At 41.5% G+C, this 25,086-nt stretch overlaps 1 protein-coding gene across 1 annotated transcript in view; it reads right to left on the bottom strand.

Annotated features, from left to right (window-relative positions):
• The window catches only part of kcnn1a (potassium intermediate/small conductance calcium-activated channel, subfamily N, member 1a), a 67,860-nt gene that overhangs the window by 30,955 nt on the left and 11,819 nt on the right, over window positions 1–25,086 (bottom strand). The window contains exon 2 of the mRNA XM_085389332.1: window positions 2,089–2,562. Coding sequence (XP_085245458.1) covers window positions 2,089–2,562 — 474 coding nt within the window. The remainder of the gene's footprint in view (window positions 1–2,088; window positions 2,563–25,086) is intronic.

Genomic DNA, 25,086 nt, shown 5'->3' with positions numbered 1-25,086 from the left:
AAATTTTCACAAATGCATGCTGCATTCCTCTCTTTCTGCTGACAGTGAAAAAAAGTCTTGTTCAGAAAGTGGTTTATTTACTATAAGCTCATTTATGACTGACTGTAAAAGATCAACAAAGAAAAAGCAGTAGCCCCTTAAACCAGAATTACTTCTAAGGCCAGTAAGGGACAAGTCCACTGTTTGTAGAAAGAAGTCAAATTGACCTAAAAAAAAGTACAAGAAAAATATTTTTTGAACTAGAACTTTGTTGAGCACTTTCTTAAGAGTTTAAATCAACATTTTGTACACGAGGATTAAAAAAAAAGGACAATAAAGCAGGATGTGCGATCATATGAGCATGCAGCATCCTCAGATTATGTGACCAGATAATACCAACATTCTGCAAACTGCAAAAGTGCTCGTTTTGTTTTAGTAATGTAGGCAACATATATGCCAAAGCTGCAATTCTTATAGAACTGACAGGGGGCCTTCCAATGTCCTTGTCTCACAGAGAGTATGAGTCGGGTTTGGAAGTACTTTGCATTTGAGGAGAATGACCGAGAGGTGATAGGTTAAGTGATTTACAAAAGCAACATGCAAACGAGCCTTTTCCACTTTAGTGAAGCTCTTAAAAGACTCACATCCACATTTTTTCAAAGAATTCAAGTCAGTTAAGTATTAGATCATATTAACAACCTCCAAAAGGTCATTCTCTTTATGTTATCCTGGAGATCAGCTGTGACACACGTTTGCAGTTGCTAATGTTATGTGAATGTTCAAGCTAATGTAATGTAACAAACGTTATACCTCATAGTAAACTTTAGCAGGCCACTCAGCAATCATCCTAACATCTCAGTCTGTGCCTGTCAGCAACATAATGTTAAGATTTTCTGCTCTGTACTTTTGTTGCTTTTATTAACAGAAATGTCATTGTTGTAATGTTCAAGTGGTTTTTTTGTGTTTTTTTAAATAAAGAAGTTTAAATAAGTGGGATGGCTCTGTAGTGGTGTACAGATTTGCTTGGCATACTAAAGGTCAGTAGCTCACTGCCAGTCGGAGAAACCTGGGGGCTTTTTGTCCCCTTGGGGTTGTGTCAGGAAGAGTGCTTTGTGTTTAGGTGCATGGTAGTATGAAACTAGTATTATGGCATCCATTCATCAGGTTTTCAGTCAGATTAATTCCTCGCTTGTGACAGCTCAAAACTCAAGGCTTGAGAACAGTCAACAGACCGTGCACTTTTCAAACACTAGCTCTTCTATTCTACTTTGTTTTTACTGACTCCAGAGAAGAAAGAAAACAGCTCTGTGACCTATCATATCGCTGCAGTGTCAGCTCCACAGTAAAAAATAATGTGGTGGGACTTGTGCCGCACTAAGTGAAGGATATTCTTCCCCCATATATGACACACTAGGGTTGACTGTTTGACACTGATGGACAATGACAGGCCAAGGGGTGGTAGCTTGGTCACAACAGTGACCCTGAAAACCCACTGCCTCGCCAGTGTCCTCGTTCAAGAGTCCCTCTTGTCTCTAGAGTGTGCTGCGTCATTGCCACTCCTACAAACTGATGCAGTTTGAAAAAGCTGGAACTTCATTCCCACCTTTTATTCTCACTTGCCGACCTCTTCATTTCTATGTGTCTTTATCTCTCTTTGTATGAATCTTTATGGCTCTTGATGTCCGCTTTGCTCCACTATCCCAGTTTCCTTCTGCCAATAATAGCAATAGCAATGGAATCAGTCCTTTGGGTACGTGCCAATATAATGCCAATAACTAAAACTTTTAAGTAGTGACAAAAATAGACCTACCAGCAAAAAAAAACCCCAAAAAGACAAAACAAGTTCCAAAAAGACAATATCTTTTAATAGAATAAATAGTCTATTAGTCATTGTGCAGATCACATGACACTTCTTTTTACTTCTATTGGAGCAATACTCCCAGTTGCTTTGTTGCATACTGTACGTCAGTGTCTGTGCTAATAATCACTCTTCATGAAACTGACAGCTGCCAACCCCACACAACTCAAACATAACAATAGAAGTGACAACACACAGGGCTCCCACTCATGCATCACACACACACACAGACGCACGCACGCACAACCTACCTTAGTGTAAACCCCCCATGACAGTTCCGTCTCTGTCACCATGACAACAATCCCAAACATCCCAAAGATTAGAGCGTAATCGCTTAACCGTTTCCGCTTCTCAAACAACGCCCTCCGGTGGCCGAGCTTGTAGCCAATGTCCCTGTTCTTCTTCTGGGGTGCCCGCCCACTGCCCCGCCCACTGCCCTCCCTGACCAAGCTCTCGTTGGATGCCTTGCTGGGGTCTTCGCCGCCGTTGCCCTTGGACACCACCACCTCCAGGCCAGAGCTGTGCAGCGTCTGCAAGGGTTGCGTCTCCGAGTCAAGCTCCGCGAGGTTGCGGCGCGACGAGGACGCCAGGCTGCCCACTAGTGGTCTCACCACTCCACCATTGTACTTGCAGGTGTTCATGGCTATCTGAGGGAGTCGGCCACAGCTCTCAGAGAGGGAGGGCTTGGATCCAGCATGGCTCAGCTTCTTCTGCTCAGTATTGGCCTGTGAACAGGAAGCAAAGGAATTAGCACAATACTACCACAACTTTATAAAAAATAATAATAATAATAATTAAAGGTGTAAAAACCGACAGCAGGTTGAAGAGACGCACAGGTTTAGACTTTAAATAGAGCATTGATGTGGGAGTTACATCACTGCAGCTCTGGAGAGGGCACGGAGACGAGAGGATCTTGCAAAACAATATTGGTTATAAAAGGAGACAAATTTAGTGCTTAGCAGGACATGTGTCCAAGCGTACAGCATGAATCAAAATAGCAATAGTTCTGGTTTCAAAGCCCCACATATGGAGGGTTTTTCCTTGAGTAACAAACTGATAGCTTCTAACCAAGTTACAGCTCTTCATTAAGAACAGCCTGTTTTTGTGAGTAGTAAAAGCAGGATTTTTCCTGTTAAACATTTGGTGCCCTGTTTTTGTGGAGGTTTTCCCACAAAAAGAGCTCCCCTTCAAGAAATGCCATCCAAACTGCATGGCTCAAAAATAAATTAATAATGGATGAAAGGGGTTTTGATGTATAAATAAAACCATATAACCAATATTGGACCCTACAAAGTGCAGAAAATTGAATCTTTGCGCAGCACAAATTTAGATATAAATGATTAATGCACAGCATGGCCCTTTTTCCTGTCAGACAAACATTTTTCCCCTGCAGAGATGAGCAGCTAGCTGCCCAAAAGAGGAGAAGAAGAAGAAGAAAAAAATAACACGGATCTCCTTGATTCAGGTGTCCCAGCTTCTCACTAATTTAACAAAACAGTATAAAGTGTTTATTGCTTTTCATGTCTGTTGAAGGCACAGCAAGCTTACAGGAAAGCTGAAGAACAAAGGATGACACAAGCATCCTTGTGAAAATATTAAGTTTTCACCACTGAAAACAGTATATTCTTCATTATAAGGGGGATGGGGACTCATTTTTTTCTCTTTCGTTTTAAAATCACCTTCTAACCCGATGCTATGAGATGTGCCTCCTATGAGATGTGCCTCCTCTTTTACTGAGTCCTATATCACTTCTGCTGTTCTTGGTAGATAGGAATGAGTTTCTGCCCCGGCAACGCAGACAGAAAATGTTCAATCCATGCAGAGACTATAGAGCAGTCACCCCAGAAGCATCTATCTGCCGGTCTATCCCTTGCCCTTCAGAGACTTGGGCCGATTATCATAATGGGTTATGAAAACTTCACATGGAACAGTGCTTTTTCCGAAACAAGTCAGGGGTGTGCGATAGCACTGCTGGCCCTTTTTTATCAGCCCTGACAAAGCATGCCTAATGCCTTTAAATGTGCTGGTGGGAATACAGAAGGGCAGCCCTAATGGAAATTTACTAACTCTGGGCCTGTGATGCTATCATCTTGCACATATTGTGGCTCCATGAGAACAGGACTAAAGGTTAAGGATAAGTGCAGCCCATAGTGTTTCTAATCCCCTTTCCTGTATTAAATTGCTTTTTAATCTGTGCCATTAGGACCTCTGTACACTTGTGAAGACTGAAGTGAGTGAACTTTACGTTTGAATGACAGGAAAGACTGCAGAATTAGATGCTGATATGGCAGTCCTACCAAAGATGATGGAAGAGGATATAATTAGAACAGGAGGAGCTGAATTTTCCTAATCTAACTTTTCCCGCAGAAGCTTCTTGGATAAAAGGGTCTTGTGAATGAATTTAAATTAATTCTAACAGTTTGCATCTTATTGACATCGAGGATTAGAATCCCCAAATATGGATTTATTTCAGTGTCAAGTAAAGTTTGAAAAGATTTCACACAAATTATGCCTTCCTCTGGCTTCCTCTGCTTCAGGAAACCCTTGAAGCAGTCAACATAACCCAATACAAAAGGCATCTCAAAACAGTAATTTTTTAAATATAAATTTCAAATGATTACTCATTATAGCCCATCAGAAATCCAGTATCTCAAATTATTATTAGTACACACAGAACATCCCAAGCCAGACAGCCAGTGGATTCAATGCTATGCTATGTTGCACTTTATCTGGAAATCAAGGTCCTGGAGTTTAGTGGAAGATTAAAGTAAATATCCAGGGTATTTTAAAACCCAGTGTAAAGTTTCTGCAGTCTGATGATGTTGAAGGCCATGTTGTCTGCTGGCAGTTGGTCCACTGTGTTTTATCCAGGCCAAAGTCAACACAGCCGCTCAACCAGGAGGTTTTAGAGCATGTCATGCTTCCATCCAAAGACAAGTTTCATGGAGAAGCAGAAAGGGACTTTTTCCACAATACTCTAAATTCTTGAGACACAAATGTCAAAAAATATCACCAGTCGTGAATCAAAGATATGTACAGACTGCGTCAGAAGAGAAACAGCAGAGCTGAATCATCCCGCAAAATACAGCTGGATCGATCTCAACCATAAGCAGTCTGTATTTAGAAAGCCATTTTATTAAATTCTAATAAATATTTCAAAAGTCATTACCAATGCATCAATAAAGTCCTTTTACTAGCATTAAGATCCAAAGCAGAAAAGCCTGTCTTTCCTTTAAATGCTTGGGATTGTCATAGTAACTGGTGAGCAACTGCAAAATATCCTTATTCCTTTGGTTTTAAATGTTATTAACATGATGTCACTCATTCTCAAGAGATAATTTCCAACTTTTGTGTGGGAGGTAAATAACACTGAAGTTTCACTTCTTGCTGATCCCGTGTTATTTTTAGTCTCAGTCAAACTTCCTGAGATGCTTGATATGCAAATATGGATGGCAAACTATAAAAGCTGACAAAAAAATTATATCACAGAGACTTACTGAAGACCACTACTTCAAGCATCGCTTGTGGATTTCTGTGAGAATGTACAGTAAAAAGGTCGTCCAACACAGAGGTATTCTGACTCAAGCGTTTCACATGTATAAGATGGCTTTTTTCCTGACAGTCATCCTTGTGTTTTGAGTGAGTCTGTAAATCAGTGTGTGTTAGTATGCTTACTTCAATAGACTAAACCAGGGGTAGGCAACCTTTCTGATGGCGAGTGCCATTTAAAATTTCCTCAGAAGTCAGTGTGCCATATGATTGCTTTAGCAATAAATTTAATAACGCTCTATATGAACAGTTACACAATATATAGGACCACTTTATAGAATTATATTTGTTTGCAGATGTTGGCAGCTATCAGCGAATAGTTATCAGCTGTTTTGAAACAAAAAAAGACTTTTTATCCATAACAGCAAATGAACTGTACAACAGAAAATGCAAATGCTATTTGTGGTCTCCTCACAACAATGATAAGAAAAATAAACTAAGCCAATATGGCATGTCTGTTAATACAGAGACACACATGTATGATCTCTGGTCTCCCACTCAGAGACACAGGTCTCCGAGTGTCCAGCATTCAGACGGCTACCTGAGGACACTCATGTGAGAGAAAATCTGCTCACACAGATATGTAGAGCCAAATACTGTCAATAAGGCCTCTGCAATGTTCTGAAGACAGTTAAACTTGTCAGGTAGTGATGTCCAGCAGGTGAAAATGCAAGCTATGGATTCCAGCTGCTTCGATGTTGCATTAACTGACATTAACTCAGCCAGTTAATGCGAGACAAATCCAGCTGCTCATTAAAGATTTCTGGTTTGATCAGAAAATAAAACATTGGTCCATACACCTGAAAGTCCCAATTTGCGATGTGCACCGCTGGCGGGGCCATTTATTTTTTGATGCACCCTCTCAGATTAATTCACTGCGTGTCGTGCCCAGGGCTGGACTGGGACAAAAAAAACAGCCCGGGAAATTTTGACTAGAGACCAGCCCACCAGGTATTAAAGCCATAAAGCCTTTGAATGAAAACAGACGCTGCTGTGACAGTGATGTACAGTCTTGTTGGTATATGCATGATTTCTATACATTTTACATCAGATAAAAACTTTGGTTGTAAGATTCAGATAATTATTTAATAACAGCCAGACATTTTAAATGAGAATAAGAAAGTATTTCTTTGTGCCCCCCTTTCGCTGTTAATGCTCTACCTGGCCCCCTGGCAACACTTTGCTAGACCCGCCCCTGCACAGTTACCAGCTGTCAGCTACTTAAAAAAGGATCCTGGTGTTATTTGTCTCTCAGAAACAGTTCATAACTTCTCTTCAACTCATTCATGTCACCTAAAAGGTAAACCTGTTTCTCCATCACCTGTTCAGCTCTGATGATTCAGTAAGGACATCTCCTGGTTTCATCTTCATGTTTCCCTCTCATCACATAACCAAACCGATATCATGACCAGCAGCTTTTACAGCTGTGGCTCCAGCAAACCTCAGCTGATACTAGAAATTAATATTAAATAAATTCTAACAACAGCTGATCAAGCTTAAACGTGCTGTTGTTTAGCGCGACCTCCGTGATTGCCCCGTTCTGGCGCAAAGTGGGCGATAAACAAACAAGAGAGAAAAGCCGATCAGCTGATTATTGATCAGTTTCATGATTAAAGTAGCAACAGGAGAGGGAGGGGAGAGAATGAGAGGAGAAGAAGAGGCAGCTGTGCGGCTAACGACAGAATAAATCCACCTTTGTGTCTTTTTCCATCCTAGACAACACCAAAAGGGTAATAATTTCTGTGAATGCGGGACGATTCCGTCTTTTTAAGATGGTTGGCAACTCTACTAACTAACCTTATGAATAAAATAAAGTTCACTATCAGTAACATCATAGCACCCACCCAGCTGTATAGAAACTCTGTCATGCTAGCTAGTACGCAGTATGAGTTCTTGTAACTGACTGTAAAAAGTCAGCACAACGAAAATAAACTACACCTGCCGACCCAGATAGACTGCAGGTTATAACTTCTTACCTGAAGTTCAGTTCACCTGACACTCGGACCAGCGGCTGCCTCTCCTCCTCCTGCCTTCCCTCTCCCTTATCCACCTGCTGGCCTCCACCACTTGTTAATGTTACTGAATCTGTGGAAGCTCCGCCACAGCCACCACCAAACAACTGAGTTATTTTACGCCAGCATCTGGCCAATCCACCACCTTTCATTGTTTATACCGTTACAAAAAAAAAAAAAAAAAAAAAAAAAAAAAAAAAAATCATCGGGCCACTGAGCAAATGCCCGGTATGCCCGATGGCCAGTCCAGCTATGGTCGTGCCATCAGTTGGCACGCGTGCCTAGGGTTGCCGAGCCCTGGACTAAACTAATAAACCAGCCTGATAGAGTGCCGCCCGGCCAGTGTAGTCCTCTCTCCTTTCTCCTGGTGGTATCTACTTTCCACCATAAACACGTCCCTTTCACTCAGTTTCATGGCTGAAAATTTTGAAATATTTCCAACAGATTAATTACAGTCACTACAGTCACTGTTGAGCAAGTTTTGAAAAATCTAAATTAGTCACTCTGAGCTTTTCCACAATTTCCACTGCAAATCAACCATACCGCTCCATGCAAACATTTCCATTCATTTCAGTCAAATTAAATATTTTTTTAAACAGTACGTTTAAAAAGTAAGAAATGCAGCAGCGCAGAGCAGCGCTGCGCAATCCAACCGCTCTCTCTCGCTTACCATTGTCATTCACGTGTCGGACGCTCAGTGAACGCAGCCTCTCGTTGCAGATCTTCTACGAAACTGCTGGCTTAAAACGGGTCATTAGCATTAATATGGACCCTGCTGACCGCATGTGACGGGCACACTTTCCAGTCTAAAAGCGCTGTGAACGCCCATCTACTCCCCGACTTCCTGCTTCTGTTGCCCATTGTCCAACCTGATTTGCACCAGTGTTTTGTCCCAACCTGCACACGGGTGTGACTTCTTAAGAAGCAAGTGTTCACCTCCAGTGAAAACAAATTAAATGATCAGCCCTATCATGCAGTACAAATTAATGCTGCGCTTTGGAATGCCATACTCCCACATTAGGAAATTCATAGAAAGGTTATTATAGTTCATTAAAACTAACCTTAAAACTAAGAATACAAAAAAAAAAACGTAAGAAAAAAATAAAATAAATCGGTGTAAAGTTTCAGTTAGTTATTATGTAATATACTTAGTTTTTAAGTTTGTTGATCAGGTACAAAAGAGAAAAGAAAAAATCGAAACTTGTCTGATGATGTATTTATTTACATGTTTGAGACTTTGTATGTGTGCAAGACCGAGTCAGCTGCTTTCAAAAACTTCTGTGATTTTCTTGTTTTATCTTTACTGGTGTTCATATATCTTGTCTTCGACATATAACCTCCATGCAATTATAATTAGAGAGGTTAAAACTGAGGCTGGAATTAATAAGAGAAAAAATAAACTAAGTCTAAACATTTTCAAACACAAAACTAAACTGAAAGAAGAAGAAAAAACGCACTCAGTGAATGAACTGAAACTGAATTAAAAGCAAAAAAAATTAAAATAAAAAAACATTATAAAAGCTCTTCTTGGCAGATACAAAATTAGGCACACCCAACTGTATATCCTGCTCATCTCATGTTCTGAACAGAACAAAATGACCATCATTTTGTAGCTGTTTCATGAGACATGAGACCTTGAACTTACTAGTGTTTAGTGATGTCAACAATTTAAGCCACAACATTTTTAGCCTACATCATACTTTATATAACTCACAAGTTATGGCTGAGCATCTGCTTACCTTTGATGCTGGATGTTTTGGCCTTGGCTTCTAAAATCTTGCAATGATTTAGCAGGAAAAAAATGCAAAAAAGAAAAAGAAGTTGTACAGATTCCCCCTCTCTAGTTATCTGTTAATTTGCAGTTCTCACTAGGTGTGAGCACTGCTCATTGGTCAGACTACCTGTAGGAACAATTAGCCAGCAACAAACATTTGTTTGCGATTGTCCATTGGCATACTCAGACTATAAATACACACAGTCAGGCTAAACACCTGTGTGTTGACACATTGGAGCAGAGATGATGAGCATCAGCAAGAAGAACTCCCGACAGATTCAGCTCATGAGGGCAAGAGGAGAACTGGCGCCAGAGATTTAAAGGCATTTTGCAAGCCTGGGAATTAAACTGTCACTGTAAACTGTACATCAGCACAAGATGGAAAGACAACGCTGACCACTGAAACTAAGGAAACTGCAAAAATAAGCAACAAAGTAAATTACTATATTCGGTACACATACAGTATCAGTTCTATGACACATTACATAACCAGCCTGTTTATTGCTGTGTTGATAATGTTTTGTTTTTTTGGACTTCCACAGTGATGTCCTGGCTGATAGATTGACCAACAAGAGTTGACTGTACAAGTGGTATTTGTCGTGCCTGAAGAAAGCTTGGCTGTAAGTATAGAAAGCCCCAATTCTTTCCATTGATAGAGAACCACAATAAGGAGGCAAAGCTTCAAAAGGCTCTTTAGTGGATAGAATCAGGGGAAATATGGCACTAATCTACTATCTTCACTAAAGAAACCACTGTGACCCTATGCACGGTCTCATTTCCGATGGAAAAACCACTTTGTTGCCAAATCAAGCTCCATGTCTGATGGTTTCAGACCCGGTGCAGGTCCTGTGGTCACTGTAAGGGAATCACAGACAGACTGTATTCTGAACAGACAATTTTGAAGCAAGTTGCTGCAGCTAGTATCAGAGAACCTTATGGCCAGAATCATAGTTTCTTCCAAGACATCGACCTAAAGCAAACTACTACTTCGGCCTAAATCAGAGGGGATCAACTGGGTAAAAACTCCAGAGTCACTGGTTGGAGTTTGCTTGGCACTCCATGAAAGACTTCCTCCATACGGAAGCAGGAACTTGTTCATGCCATAAAAGTGTTTTGAAGATTTGTTTGTTTAAAAATCTCATTATGGTCAAGGACCAACCAGGGACAGGCTAGCTATTTTAAGTCAATGTATGATCCACTTGCTGTTGTAAACTCATTTAAGGAAAAAGTGCTCAAGTTCAAAAACAGAAGCAAGAAAAAGAATTTTGTTTTTTTTTTAAAGACATGGCCTACATGTTTTGTTCATATGGGTTAAAAAAATCATTTTCAGAGTAAACTATGAGCTGGTGTGTATCAGAGAAGGATTTTTTAGTGCTAAAAAAATAAACCAGAGTGTGATAATAAAACTGAAAATATGCACAATAAAAATAGCAGACAACTTAAACATACTAAAATCTAACTCTGGATTCCTCTTTGTATAACTCAAGAGTCCTTTACAGATTTTACACCAAGAGTCCTCACATTGCTTTCCAAAATCTCAGAGCACCCAACCAATTCCAAAATACTCTCACCCAGTTAGCCAGCTACCCGAGCCCCTTTGCTTTTCATATGTTTCCCTTCACCCAGACTAAACAGCAGAAAGGCAAGCCGGACCATTGTCATCCCCTGATGACCCCACAGAGGAGCCATGGGTGGGGGCTGCCTGTCCAGCCAACCAACAGCTCAATTTTAGGCTGAACAGCACGTAGCATTCAGGCTTTTTGAAATTGAGACTTATAATGAAATTGAAAAGCCTCAGTGCAGAACAGTTTAGATGATGGCAACTCTTCGTCTTGCATTTCTCCCTCTCTGCTTCATTCTCCATCCAGCTCAAATCAAATAGAAAATCCTCACTCCTGTGTTGTAGTCTTGAAGGCTTATATACTCTAAAATGGAATAGTGTATTATTAATATTAATTGGGTGAGTGTTTGTAAGTTTGAGCACGTGGGTGCCAGTCTGTTTAATTGTGTGTGTGTGTGGCAGGAGGAGTGGGGGTGGTCGGGGGGTTGCATATGTGTGATAGAAGTACATGCTGAGTCTCTGCCACGCTCTGGATTAGGTTGGATATTGATGCAGACAGCGTAAAGCAACGAAAACGAGCTCGAGGAGAAATTGTTTGAGAAGATCCATGTGTTTGTGTAAAATCTGCGAGCAGACGACAGATGCTGACAAGTCCGATATGAAAGGAAGGTCACAAATGAGGGAGACGCGGGAAAAGCGACAAAGTAAGGTAGGGATCTAGAAATCGAGGAAACATAAAAGGGTGAAAACAGAAAGAGATAAATGAAAGAGAAGACAGACAGCTCCCTATGGGTGTCTCTGCCAGCCCCTGGAGTGATTGAGAGCTGCAGGCTACACTCTCCAGTTTGTCCCTGCACACTAGACGCTGTCACATTTCTCTGACAGGCCAGCAGGAAACAGGGCTCCTCCATCCATCCCTAGCCAGCATGTGGATCATTACTCAGCACTAGCAAAGACAGGGGATAACCAGTAGCTGCAGCCCCACACTCATAAAGGAAATTACTCTGTCAGAGCTATCTGTGTGCTGAGCTGATTGAAATAATTATATATTTAATGAATCATGCTGGAACATTAAATGTTTAAAGGTGAACAGCATATTCTTTAGACACATCAGGTCTGAGGAATAACACCATGATTTTAAACCTGTTATCTTGCAGTAGTGGAAAAGGTGAGACTCTTTGTGCTCAGCCTTATCACCTTATACTTCATGCCCTCATATCTCTGTAGGGGTGTCTACCTCCGGGATAAGCTACAGCTATTCTGAGTGTTTTGTGAAGACACAGCAGTTCTAGGGAGTAAGGAGAAAGCAGACGTTCAAAGTTCTCACAGGATACACAGAAATGTAAAGTCGGACTGAGTTCACATGTCTGATACAATCTGTAATGTCTGAACAACTTGAAGTGCGCTGAGGTGAGCTGGTCGTGTGCCTGGAGCGAGGCTAGAGCAGGTTTGTAACAAGTTAATGGGTACACCTCTTGCACTGCTTATTAAGACAATGTAGATATGGTCAAGATGTGCTGCTGATGTTAAAACAGAGCATCAGAATGGGGAAGAGAGGTGATATAAGTGACTTTGAACGTGGCGTGGTTGGTGGTGCCAGATGGGCTGGTCTGAGTTTTTGAGAACTGCTGATCTAGTGGGATTTTTTGACGTCACCACACATCTCTAGGGTTTACAAAGAATTCCCACCCATCCAAAAGGGAAAAAAAGAGAATATCCAGTGAATGGTAATGCTCTGGGTGAAAATGCTTTGTCAGAGGTCAGAGAATAGCCAGAGTGCTTGGTTGAAATGTGTGTTTGAGTTACTTTTCCCGTACTTTCAGCTCAAAGTTATGTAGTAGTCTGTCTCTAAATGCTCAACGCATCAAACCTTAAAGCAGAAGAGTTAAAGCAGCACAAGAGACTGAGTGACACTCTTATCAGCTACGAACTGAGAAAACTGCAATTTACATGGACTCACCAAAAGTGGACAACAAAATTGGAAAAATGCTGCCTGGTCTGGCGAGTCTCAATTTCTTCTGCAGAATTTTGATGATAGTGTCAGAATTTTATGAAAATGTGAAAATATGAAATATCGATGGTTCAGGTTGGTGGTTGAGCTGTAAGGGTGTGGGAGATATTTTCTTTTGGTTGCTCAAATATTGTCGCTGACCATGTCCATGATGGTTGTCTAATGGTTTCTTCCAGAGAAATAACACACCATGTCACAAAGATTAAATCATCTCAAATCGGTTTCTTGAACATAACAATGAGTTCACTGTATTCACACTGTACTGTATGGTCTCCAGAGTCACCAGAAATCAGTATAAGAGAGCACCTTTGGGATGTGGTGGAACGAGAGATTCACATCATGAAAGTGCTGCTGAAAAAATCACAGTTAATTTGTGTAACTCTGTCATTTTAGAGCATTGAAGGTCTTCTTTGTGTGTTTTAGAACCTGGTACCCTAGAAGCATTGCTGCTTCTGTTTTTCAGACCCACTGCATGCCCTGTTGCTCTCAGTGTGATAGGTTTTTGTTCTTCACTTTGCAAAATGAATCCTGGCCAGCTGGGCTTGCCAGCATAAATAGGTCAGAAGCTGCCGTTGCCCAAATAATTATGTGCATATACAAATAATTAAAATTTTGCTTGTATTTTGTAACAACCTCATGTTCTATAACAAAATAGAAAAACAATGCTATTTAGGTTTCTGTACTTACAACAGACTGACATTATTACTGTATAAGTAAATTTTCAATTATAAGCCAATCATAGACAAAGACATGTCTAATGGTGCACACATTAGATTTATATTGTTCGCTCACTGCTTTGTAAATGCCACATTAATTGTGTTTTCTCTGCATTTTGAGTTACCTGTCTCCTGTTCCACTCCTTATCCTTCTTCTGTTTTTATGGCAGTGTGCAAAAAACTTCTAGGTGCATTACCGCCACCAACTGGTATGGAGTGTGGCCCAGAATGTCACTTAAGGATTAGATCCTATCATACAAATTGCTGAGGTTGGAGCTGGTTCAAATACAGACGCCCATCAAATGGTCCAAACCATCTGCAGTAACAGCATGGGGTCTGATTTGTATTTCTTTGTACTGAGTTTTCTTTGTACTGAGTTTAGTTATTGTCCATGAGATTTTAAACTCAGTGGTAGAATCACTGTCTGGAAATTCACTCTCTACGCATCCTGTAATTAAGATTGATGGCCTGTTTGATAACAGAGACAATTATTGGCGTCTTGTTAAGCTCACCCTCCCTCTTGCCCTCTTTTTGCTGCATTTAGAGATGAAAGAAAAAGTAGCCAAAAACAAGACAAAGCCTTCACGGAAGGAAGGACACAGGTACACGCCTGTGGGAACGTGATATTGTTAGGACTAATAATGCACTGTGTTCAACTGAGACACAAAGCTGTTATAATTAGGACCCAACAAGGTTACTTCATGTGTGAGTGTGTGCTTTATAATCTAGGTCCTGGGGAGATTGGCGTTAGAACTAATGGGAGGAGGGGTATTTTTCCTGTGGGACACCCATTGCCTCATTAGGGACAATTTTAATTTTCAGCAAATTAAAGGAGAGGGCTGTTACAAACTCATCTGCAGAACAGACCATAACGTGTGAACTGAGATTGATAATATACAGTAAAATAAAATGTACATTAAATCTGGCCGTGTGTGGATCCTTAAATGTTGCATGGTTGGAGAGTAAATATATTAGAACTACTGTAATCAAGTACTGCATGTAGAAACAGGAAAGCATCTTCTTTCTTTCAGCTAATCAACAGTATTGCCCAGTTCACCCTCAGAGACTCCCATTATGCCTGATTGCTTGATTGATTCCAGATTTGTGCCAATAACCCATTTAGAAGGACAGAACAGGTGTTTGACGAACTCTGTGAGAGACATTTCTGGCCAGAAATCATACCTTCTCTCACACAGCACTACAGTCATCCTTTCCTTTTGTTCTATTAAATTACCTCAATAAAAACTTTGGCACGATAAAATGAAACTGAACTGAAACTGAATTCAGTACGTCAACATCAAAAACTTTCAAAAAGGGGACCTGTGCCATCCGTTTCTGGGACATGCTCACAGTGAACACAAAGGGAAAGGAAATGTGAATATATCCACAAAATAAAGAGTCAATGTTTTTAGTATAGTAAGTATGATCAAATATTTGGCCATAATGAACGGAGGCGGTATTAATATTCTAGAGAGGCAAACAGCAGCATTAACTGCCTCCCAAAGGAAACACAATGCTCATTTCTCACCAGCTGCAAGGTGGGGTGGCACTTTTGGAAGGTTTTCAGCAGTCGCGGCCTGGCTTTCAGTTTACTGGTGTTTTTAGTGGGGCTTTTAGCCCCATTTTTTGCGACACGATGACATAAACCAGTCATTTATTTCTTAACTTTTGTTACAGGTGTAGAGCAAACTACAAGCAGTGAGTACAATGGTGCTGATGGTGTGTGCGACTTAAAATTAGATGTTGAAATTCCCAATTTCCAAATTCCCAGTTGGAAATTTTAACTGACACAAGGTTAGAGCAATTCCAAAGACCCCGGCTTAACAATCCACTGCTTAAATATTAGCAAAACTAAGAAAAAGCTGCCTTCAGCGGCAACAGCAGGTAGTGCTGCATGTTTGAATTGGCAGTAGACGTCCTTTCTGGTGTAAACCAAAGGGGATTTGTGTTAAACCAGGAATTTTTCAAATGTGTCAACTACTACACTACGGCAGCCGCACACATCTGTCGAACTCAACATCTGCGCTGCAGATATCTAATCCTTAAGTGTTGTGTATTTGTGAAAAGAGTCTACCTGTGAACGTGCTGTAGTGTTTTTAAGTGCAACAAAACAAGCACTGCGCTGTATTGCTAGTAATGCATGAATGGCTGTAACTTGCTAAGGAGCTAAACAAATCGTGCTTTTCCTTCTTTTTCTGACTTTACTACTGAACTCAGGAGCGACATCTGACTTTCAAGGTGGATGCAACAGAGCATGAAAAAGAAAGCGCCAAACAAGAATGTAAATATATGTATGTGAATGCGACTATAGATTTTAGATGGAATTTAGAATCCATAGAGATTTGACGGTGACCCATGATGTTGAAATAAGACACCCCATATGGAAAAGATATATATAAATCTTATAAAGTTTGTATCTGTCTTGTGTGAAACTTGTATGAAAAGCATACAAGAGTGAAAACAGATATAAGATCCCTTGAAAAATTATATATTGAAACTTGTATGTTTTGGATACTTACTAAAACAATATATGAAAGTAATGAGAAAGTGGCCACTTTCATGAGTAAATCATATAAGTTTTTACTATTTCTTTTCCATATGGGACAACACTGCAACGTGATGGTATGTCCTCCTATCGGAACCACAGTTGCTCACTTGTTTTAAAAACAACTTTCAATCCTAAATAGAAACAGCGACATCTTGATGTTATACCACTGTTAATTCACTGTTAATGCAAATGTTTCAACCTGCAAACGTCAGCTCAGTGAGTACAAAACGCCAGAAACCACAAGAACGGTGATTGCGGTCAAGAACACAGCACTGAACTGTATCGATAACTAAGCTATGCTTTTCTTCACACACCGCAAAATATATTACAATCTATTACGTCACAGAGTACTAGGATAATGAGAAGGTTTAAATCTAACAAGGTTGGTGGAATCTGGGGCTTGCAGTGCATTATGGAATGAGTTTGTAATTATTTACACAGTCGTGGACCTTTTGCCTTGTCTTTTTACATTTTTCTTGTGATCCAAGCCAAGCTTGTAGTTTTGGCTTGGGTCACAGCTTAGAACTCTTTATCTAAGCATTTCTGAAACGCTAATGGAAACAAATGAATGGGAATTTTACTTCCTGGAGCTGGAGCCTATAAAAAAAAGTGGGGCTCAGTTATAGTAGGTACCGATCCGTGTATACATCTGCCGAGCAATGCCTATAGTAGACTTGTAGTCAAGACCGCCTAATCAGAGACCAAGACAAAACCAAGACCAGAGGGTATCGAGACCAAGACAAGACCAAGACCAAGTCTAGACGAGACCAAGACCGAGACCAAGACCGGGACAAAAAAGACTAACTTTTGTGTGCTTTTGAGGGCTGACATGATGGTACTGACTGGCCCCAAAGTCATCTGACAAAACAGCGATCACCTCCAACAACTGTCTAAAGAATGGGAAATATGTAACTGGTTTCAGTTATACTTTATATATAGATAAAATTGTAATATCAAACTGAAGATTATAATCTACAATTTGGAGGGATTTGAGCATGGCTGAGCCACTGTGTGTCACTGTGTGACAGCTGAGCAGCGAAAGGAAATTAATGGAGGAGCCGGCTCTCGCTCAATGGGAGTCGACTATTCTGATTCACTACAAAGCACTCTCTAAGCACGGCTCTTAGAGCTAAAGCTTTTGCGCATGATACATTATCGAACGTTACGCTGTGTGTCATGGATACTGTTGACTCCAAATCTCCCGACCACTATGTTGATCTGAGACAGCAAGACCGAGACAGCGAGACCAAGACAAGACCAAGACCACGTAAAAGTGGTCTCGAGACCAAGACCGGTCTCGAGACATCCAACTCTAGCCTATAGACAATCAGTGGGTGTCTCTGTGAGATTGTAAGGTTTTCCTTACAATGTAAAGTGCTCAGAGATGTGATGTGATCTGGCCTTATAAAATAAATTGAATTCAACTTCATTGAATAGCTTGTTGCTAATGATCAATAGTGCAAGGAGTAGCAGTAGTTTAAAATTACATGTCTAAGAATGTATGTAGGATCGTATGGGGCATTATGTTTTGTATGATTTATGCCCTAAATAGTTTCTCATGCCATTGACCTTTTGTCCCATTAATCAGCGTGCTCAGTAATGCATGTGGTCAGGGACACAAGACTCACAAACACACCAAACCACAAAAGCTTGAAATATGGCTGGCTTATGTGTTCCCAGTGGACTAAACCAACCTCATTAGGCGACTACTCCCTGGGTGGCTATTTGACATCCCAATAGCACCACAGTGGCCCTATATTCCACAGTGGCATTATCACCCTTAAGTGCCCATAATCCACATTACAATCCCACAATCTTGGACTCTTACAAAGCTTCATTCGCTACTGTGAGACTTTACAACAGCATCAATGTATAAATGGCACCGCCTGACAATTTCTATTTTCATTGCGAGGTGATTGTAAGTCATTTGAAAACTGGCCCCCAGTAAATTCAGGCTGAGGCAGTTTCTTTCTTTCCCCGAGGCACAAACATCAATAGCGGAGAGAGAAGCCAGGACAACCTATAGCACAGGACAGATCGATAGCGCAACAAACTCAGTAAAGATTGACTGGAGAGTAGCCTGGAAACATCCAGCTTGAGATTTATGATGGGAGGAAGACACAAGCCAAGAGGAGAAGCTAGAGGACAAGAGAGGGAGAGAAAGACACACTTATGGGGATTCAGACAAATTCTCATATTTTTTAGGATCTCAGAGCCAAATATCTTCCTGACAATTGTAAACACACCAGTTCATGAAATAAATACATTGTCCCTAAACACTATGCACATTTTTCTATGGAGAATAAACACCAATGGAGAAAAAATCCAAATGAATCTTTCAGCTACATTTCCCCTCTTCTAGCCATCTTCCATGTGGTCTTCCTGTTGAAAAAAGGAGGAAAAATGATATCTACTCAAGCAGACAGTATATGCCTGACATTCCACTGGGAAAATTACTGAAACAGTGACAAGATGAAATGAGAAGATATCGAGTTTCTATTCTATTCTAACAGAGAGCCCTTACCATATGTCACCCGGCTCCAGCGTGCTCTGACTGTTGCAGCAGCCTTCCATAGACTCAAACTAATTGAATATCCTTATCTGGCAATGAACTACCCCCTTTTTCTCTGGTGAAGTGAAACAGAGGCCAGTTGGAAAAGCATGCATGTGAATTCACCCAGAGACACATCCAGAGGAAATTTAACACACTGCTGTACTTTCTTCTCTGCATAATCTTGTTTTCAGGTGATGAACCATAACCAGACCCCACACCCTACTATACTACAGCAAGATAAAAGTTCTGGGAATGGTGCTAACGGCCTTAAGCTACAGCTTCCCTCTGTGGTTTTTTTTTTCTTTTTTTGAAGTTGTGAAATTAAGTGCTGCAGTTTCTAATACCCCCTGGGCTCCTTAGTGTAAATTGATTCTATTTAAAAGACTTTTTTTCCTTTGTGACAGAGAATAAGAGGTGGCTGGGGAGCAGAAACAAATGATTGAAAACGAACTCTCAAAGAAAGAGACGGGAGACAGCAGCTTTGTTCATGAAAGGGTTAAAGAGGAAAAAGTGGAGACAAAGACCACTGGACCACTAAGAGTTAAAGTTAGAAGGAAGCTGATTATTTTAGGCTGGAGCAGCTGTATAAGACCACTATCATAGACGACGGGAAATCAGGGAGGAAAACACTACAAACCACAAGTATGACTTGATTTCAAGTCATACTTGTGGATTGAAACTATACAGCTAGCCTACACTTCATACAATACATGTGATCCATCTCACGTTATAAATCTATGACACTCTAAATGTAGAACTGGGCTTGAGCAATATATGTAACTAAGGTTACATCCATGATAAAGCAATAATGGTCAAATTTACATCAGCCAGACTGAAGTTGAAATCTCAAAACTAAATCTGAGAAATAAAAGCAACATTCACATGCTGCACTGTGCAAAAGTCTTGAGCCACCTCTCATGTCTTTAGATTTTCTTCCATGGAGTAAGATTTTCAGTCATTGTCAAAGTGGTCTTGAGCATTAGTTATTCAGTCTTTCTGAAGGTCTTTCACAGATTTCCTTTAAATATTGTCCGCTTTTAAATCATTGTCGATATCTGAGGAGGAGATCAGGAGAGAACAGTAAGTTTCTACAGCCATCTGTGAAACATGGTGGAGGCTCTGTCATGGTTTGGGGCTGAATTTCAGGCAGGTTTTGAAGAGCTTGTCAAAACTGATGGAATTATGAACTCAGAAAAGTACTGTCTTTTCAGTCCACAATGAAATACAATCTAGGAAGTGCGGCAACGGCTTCATTTTTCAGAATGAGATTGATTTTAAAAAATACTGTCAGTGCAGTAAAAGCATATCTAAAAAGAAAAGCACACATGCAACACTATCAGTCATGGATTGCTCTCCCGAGAGCCCAGACCTCAGCATTGTTGAAGCAATGTGAGATAATCTGGACAGAGAACAGAACAAAAGAAGCCTGGAGAACTATTCCTGAAGACTACTGTTCGTACATTTTAATAAATTGCTGCACCTGTTTCCCATTTTCCTATCAAAAAATAAAGAAATGAGAGGCACCTTAAGACTTTTGCACAGTACTGTATTTGCTAATGCTTTTATTTATTCAACCGCAAAAGAAATGTAACCCAAATCCAAAACCCATTAATACATCCCCATTCTAAAGACTACTGCAGATGCATAATTAAGCAAGCTATGACTCAAACAAGGAAGCATTCCTGGCAAAGAATACAGTGCAGTGATATAGTGGAGGATAATATGCTCTTCTACATGAGAAGCTGGAAAAGAATTAATGTCACCTTTTCCAGTTAAAGCGCTGACTGTGGTACGCACATGATAATGATAAACTAAAGCAATCCTCCCACTCACTCGCTCACTCTCTTCCGCTTAATACTTAAACCAAGTGCAAACACAGAACATGCAGCCGAGCACACACACACACACACACACACACACACACACACACACACACACACACACACACACACACACACACACACACACACACACACACACACACACACACACACACACAGGAGAAATGCCCAGTGGAGTAGCTGTTTCTCTGCAGCTTGTGTTATCCATGACAGCTATTTCATATTCTCCAGCTAGGTGATTTGAGGTAACAAAGGAAAGCAGCTTCACTCAACTCATATTCTCTTTCAATTTGCAAAGCTCATATGTTAGAGAAGAGCCACTATAGCTGGAAATAGTAAAACACAGGTGCGCACACACGCCTCAGTAATTTGAATGTATTACACACATACACACACAGTAGAATACACACAAATACACAGTCTTCCTGATTAGGTGCTTGCATTACTCTTTTTTTATTATTTCCAAAGAAACACCCTTGTTTGTATAAGGGTAACAAATAGTATTCACATTGTCTACAAACCGCTAACTGCAGGGTGCATCTGACTAGATGCGGATCAGGTTTTTTGCGTTCACTGCATATTTATCAGTGGCCAGAGGAGGCTGTGAATGAATAGTGCAGGGAAATAGTTTGTGTATCATGTTCTGTAAATTAAGCACTACGGTAGCTCAAGGGATCAGCAGTCAGACTTTGACCTGGAGGCATAAAGACCTGAAGAGAAGAACGGGGGGAAAAGCACATTTAGTGAGAGCAGTGGAGCAGCATTCACATGCACCAATAGAGCGCACACACCGACACACAAAGCAAACATCATACAGATTCTCACAATGGCGAGCTTTCCAAACTTGAATTTTCAAGGGCAGGTTGCGAGCAAAGCGTTAGTGGATTGTGTGAGCAAAAGTATGATGAAATCACACATCTTTCACATCCCATTATTGCACTCTGCACTCCTTCCAAACACTGTGTTTAACAAACATTTGAAAACAGCCAGCAGGCAATATTGAAATGACTCAGTGAGCTTACATCTCGACAATATTCAAAGATACGTAGAAGGACGCATGCGCGAACACACCTGCAGCCGTGCACGCACACACTGTGGAGCATCACTGTACATCTGCATCTTTAGGACATTGTAAGGAATGACAAATGACTGCTTAAAGCCACATTACTCATACTTTCATACTCTTGTGTGTTGTGATCATGCCCTAACGCAGGACCAGCCTCAGATCAATAACCTAATTAGCCATAAAGCATATGCATTGCAGTGATACATTATATGCCTGGCATCACTTGGCTAACATCTCACAGGAATTACCATATAAATTAACTGTGGTCATTTATTAAGCAAAGAGCCATGGTGGGGAGTTGGCACGCAACAAAGTTTTAAAAAATTAATTTGTAAGCTGCAACACGTATTAAAAAAGAAAAACACCATGAAAGTGTGGCCCCTTAGTGCAATAACCATGCAGGCAACTGCCAGTTACATTCTGCCTGGGTGTTGAAAATTGGCATCCTGACAATTTATTAAAACAGTATACCAACTTACTAGAGCCAGCTATTTAAGAAAGTACCCCACCACTCGCTGCTGATGGTAGATGATGTAAATTGGTTTTCCAGCTGTCTTTCAGGTGGACTTCCTGATTGCTCCTGGAGGTGGTGTGTGACTTGAGCTTGCCTCAGCATTACCTGTAGCCCTGACAGGTACAGGTGAGGTTGCTGCAAGTTACCCTACCAAGCGAACCGTTACTCAACCACAGTTCTCAGCTTCACTATCTGGACTAGCTCCCACAGCTCCTGGGTTAGTTGGGGAGGAGAGGAAAACTATTTCTCAAAACTTCAATCCTGGTTAGAGTGTGACCGAAGTGGGACTCCAAACTTATAGAACCATTCCTTGACCAAGACCTCTGTGTCGAAGCCTGCTGGTCCCGAGTGGGAATGACCTGGATGAACTTAGAGAAAACGAGAGTCATTACAAGCGCATACTCCCTGCCAACTTGTGCAGGTTCCAGCAGAGAAAAGTCCAGTGCTAGAATTCCATTCGGCCTTGACAGTAGCAGGTGCCCCTTAGTTTCCCAAACCTGCGGCTGGATATTTTTAGCCACACTACACCTGCTGCATCTCTGACACAAGTCTTTAATCATCATCCCCAGAGCAGGCCAGTAACACCGCTGCAGGATTAACTCTGTTGTCCTTTCAGCTCCCTGGTGACCATGGTAGGTATGCAACTGTTGAAAAACTTCCCCTTGTAAACAGTCAGGTAAGACCAATTGGAGCACACACTCACCCCCATCAGGCCGCTAGTACCTCTGATGCAGCACTCCCTCTTTCACCAGCCGACCCAGTAATCCTAATGCATCAGGGGGAAGGTTCTGCCTATCAGAACGGCTAGGAAATCGCTCTTGCAGACAAAAAGATAGAACAGCACTTATAACAGGATTGGCCTTCTGCAAGGCCAACAAATCTGTTGAATATTCTGGTACAGCAGAAATAGTGACCTGGACTGCCTTGTTTGTTTTATCAGCCTTTTGAACCACGTGTGGCACAGTGGTTCCTGAACAGATAGGTTCCACCCCTACCGCTGTTGGAGAGAGGTGTTGTCTGGACAGTGCATAAGCATCTGGTTGCTTTGTCCACACTTTATAATCATACACTGCAAACTCTGACACCCAGCGTTGCTTTGTAGCTGCAAGCTTGGCTGTGTTTTAGATGACTGAGGGGGTTGTTTGAGCCGTCCACACCAGATACCTGTGGCCCAGGAGATATTCTTTTGGTGAATTTCATTGCCAGGGACTCCAGTTTCATTGAGCTGTAGTTCTTTTCAGCTGGATGAAGACTTCAGCTGGCATAGTTGATGGGTCTCACTTTACCCTCTTGTTCCTGGGACAGGACTGCTTCAAGTCCTTTGTGGTTGGGGTCCATCTTCAGAATAAAGGGAAGGCTAAAATCAGCATACGCCAAGACAAGTGAGGACATCAGGGGTTTGAGGTCCTGAAAACTTCTCTCTGAGCTGTCCAGGCATCATACAGGGCCACACTCCCGCAACAATTTTTCTTCCTAGTGAGGTCAGCCACCAGCTGGTGGAGTGGGGCAGCCACCTTGACAAACCGCACTACCAGCTTGAAAACCCAAGAAATTATCTTAATTCTGATACTGTCCTTGGCGTTGGCCACTCCACTACTGCAGCCACCTTCTTGGGATCAGTCGCTACTGCAGCAGCTGACACCACATAACCAAGATACTGTACTTGGCAATGGAAAAACTGGCACTTCTCAAGTTTTACTTTGAGCCTTCCTGGTTTCACTATTTCGTAGTCTGCAGTCCACACAGAGTTGTAGGCTACTGTCCTTCTTTTACGAACTAGGACGATGGGAGAGGCATACAGGCTGCCACTCTCTTATAACAGTACTCTCTAGCAATTGGCAAATGCGGGCTCTCACATCATCATAGTTGGAGGGAGGCATACGCCTATACCTCTGTCTCATTGGGACATCATCAAGCAAGAGGAGGTCATGGGTAACTAAGCTTGTGTGATCCAGGTCACCATCTGAAAACAACATTACCCCAACTTTGTCTTGCTCTAACAAAGGGAGAGAAGAGAGGTACAAAGACCTTATCTGTTCTCTTACTGAACTACCCAAAGCATCATGGGACGAAAGCCTAGCTGTGACAGGACTGGGCTCCTGAATCACAGTAGAAATCCCCTTGGGCAAGCTTACAATCTGTGCCTGGCTTAACACACCAAGTGGACAATGGGGGTGCAAGTAAACCATGGTACCACCTATGTTGACTACTGGCACATATACTGTGCCTTCCCTGACAGTAACCATTCCTGGAGAGACAAGCACACGCTCTGAGAGGGACTAATTATCAACAAGGGGCTTAAACAACACCGCATCTGACTCAAAGAGTTGCTGCAAACACATAGCAGCCACTCACTTGACCACACCACTAGGTGTGAACACAGGACATCTTACCCAGTACTCTTGGGACATCAGGAGAGGGCTTTTGACCAGGGTGGTACTTTACACTCACCTTTATGAGGCACATTTTTTCCAGCACTTCTACATCCAGCTCTACATAATCTCTAACCCGTTGGAAGCCTGCAATTGCAACGACTGGTGAGACCTTGGGGCGTCCTGGAAATGTTCCCTAAAGAAGCTCTTGGTAATTGTCTAACAGGCACTTTAGCGGCACCCCATCCACTTTAACTGTCACGAAAGGGCACAATGCCACTAAACTAGGGGCAGGAATGTGAGAAATGGGATCTGATGCAGGTAAGCCTTTATTAGACCCTCCTGACGCTCTGTTCTTCAGATCAAGGGGAAATAGTTTCCCACATCCTGAGCTATAGTACATACAGCAGCTGGCGCAGGGTCCCTAAGTGCCTGTTCCTCTGAATCCACGTGTGTAACATTCCCTAACATAGTGGCCTGGCTTTTGACAGTGTCTATGCAAAACGGTATCAGGGCATTTAAACCTAGCAATAGTGTGGGGAGCGGTTTGCAATACCATGAGACCCTGGGTCAGCTGGTTAAGCTGTTCCTGCTGTTTTTTTAACAATTCTTTTAACTCAGCAATTTCTGTCCAACCCGTGTTAGTAGGTGCGACACCTCTAGAGCACTGTAAAGCACTAAGGGACGGGACAAGATGTCCCCATGCCCCTAGGCTCATTGGGTTGCCCTTC

This window comes from Rhamphochromis longiceps, linkage group LG18 (assembly GCF_057381845.1).
Source record: "Rhamphochromis longiceps isolate RC_006_pf linkage group LG18, R_longiceps_female_GT1.1, whole genome shotgun sequence".
Lineage (NCBI taxonomy): Eukaryota > Metazoa > Chordata > Actinopteri > Cichliformes > Cichlidae > Rhamphochromis > Rhamphochromis longiceps.
The sequence above is the reverse complement of the archived record's forward strand: the minus strand, read 5'-3'. Positions and strand labels throughout refer to the sequence as shown.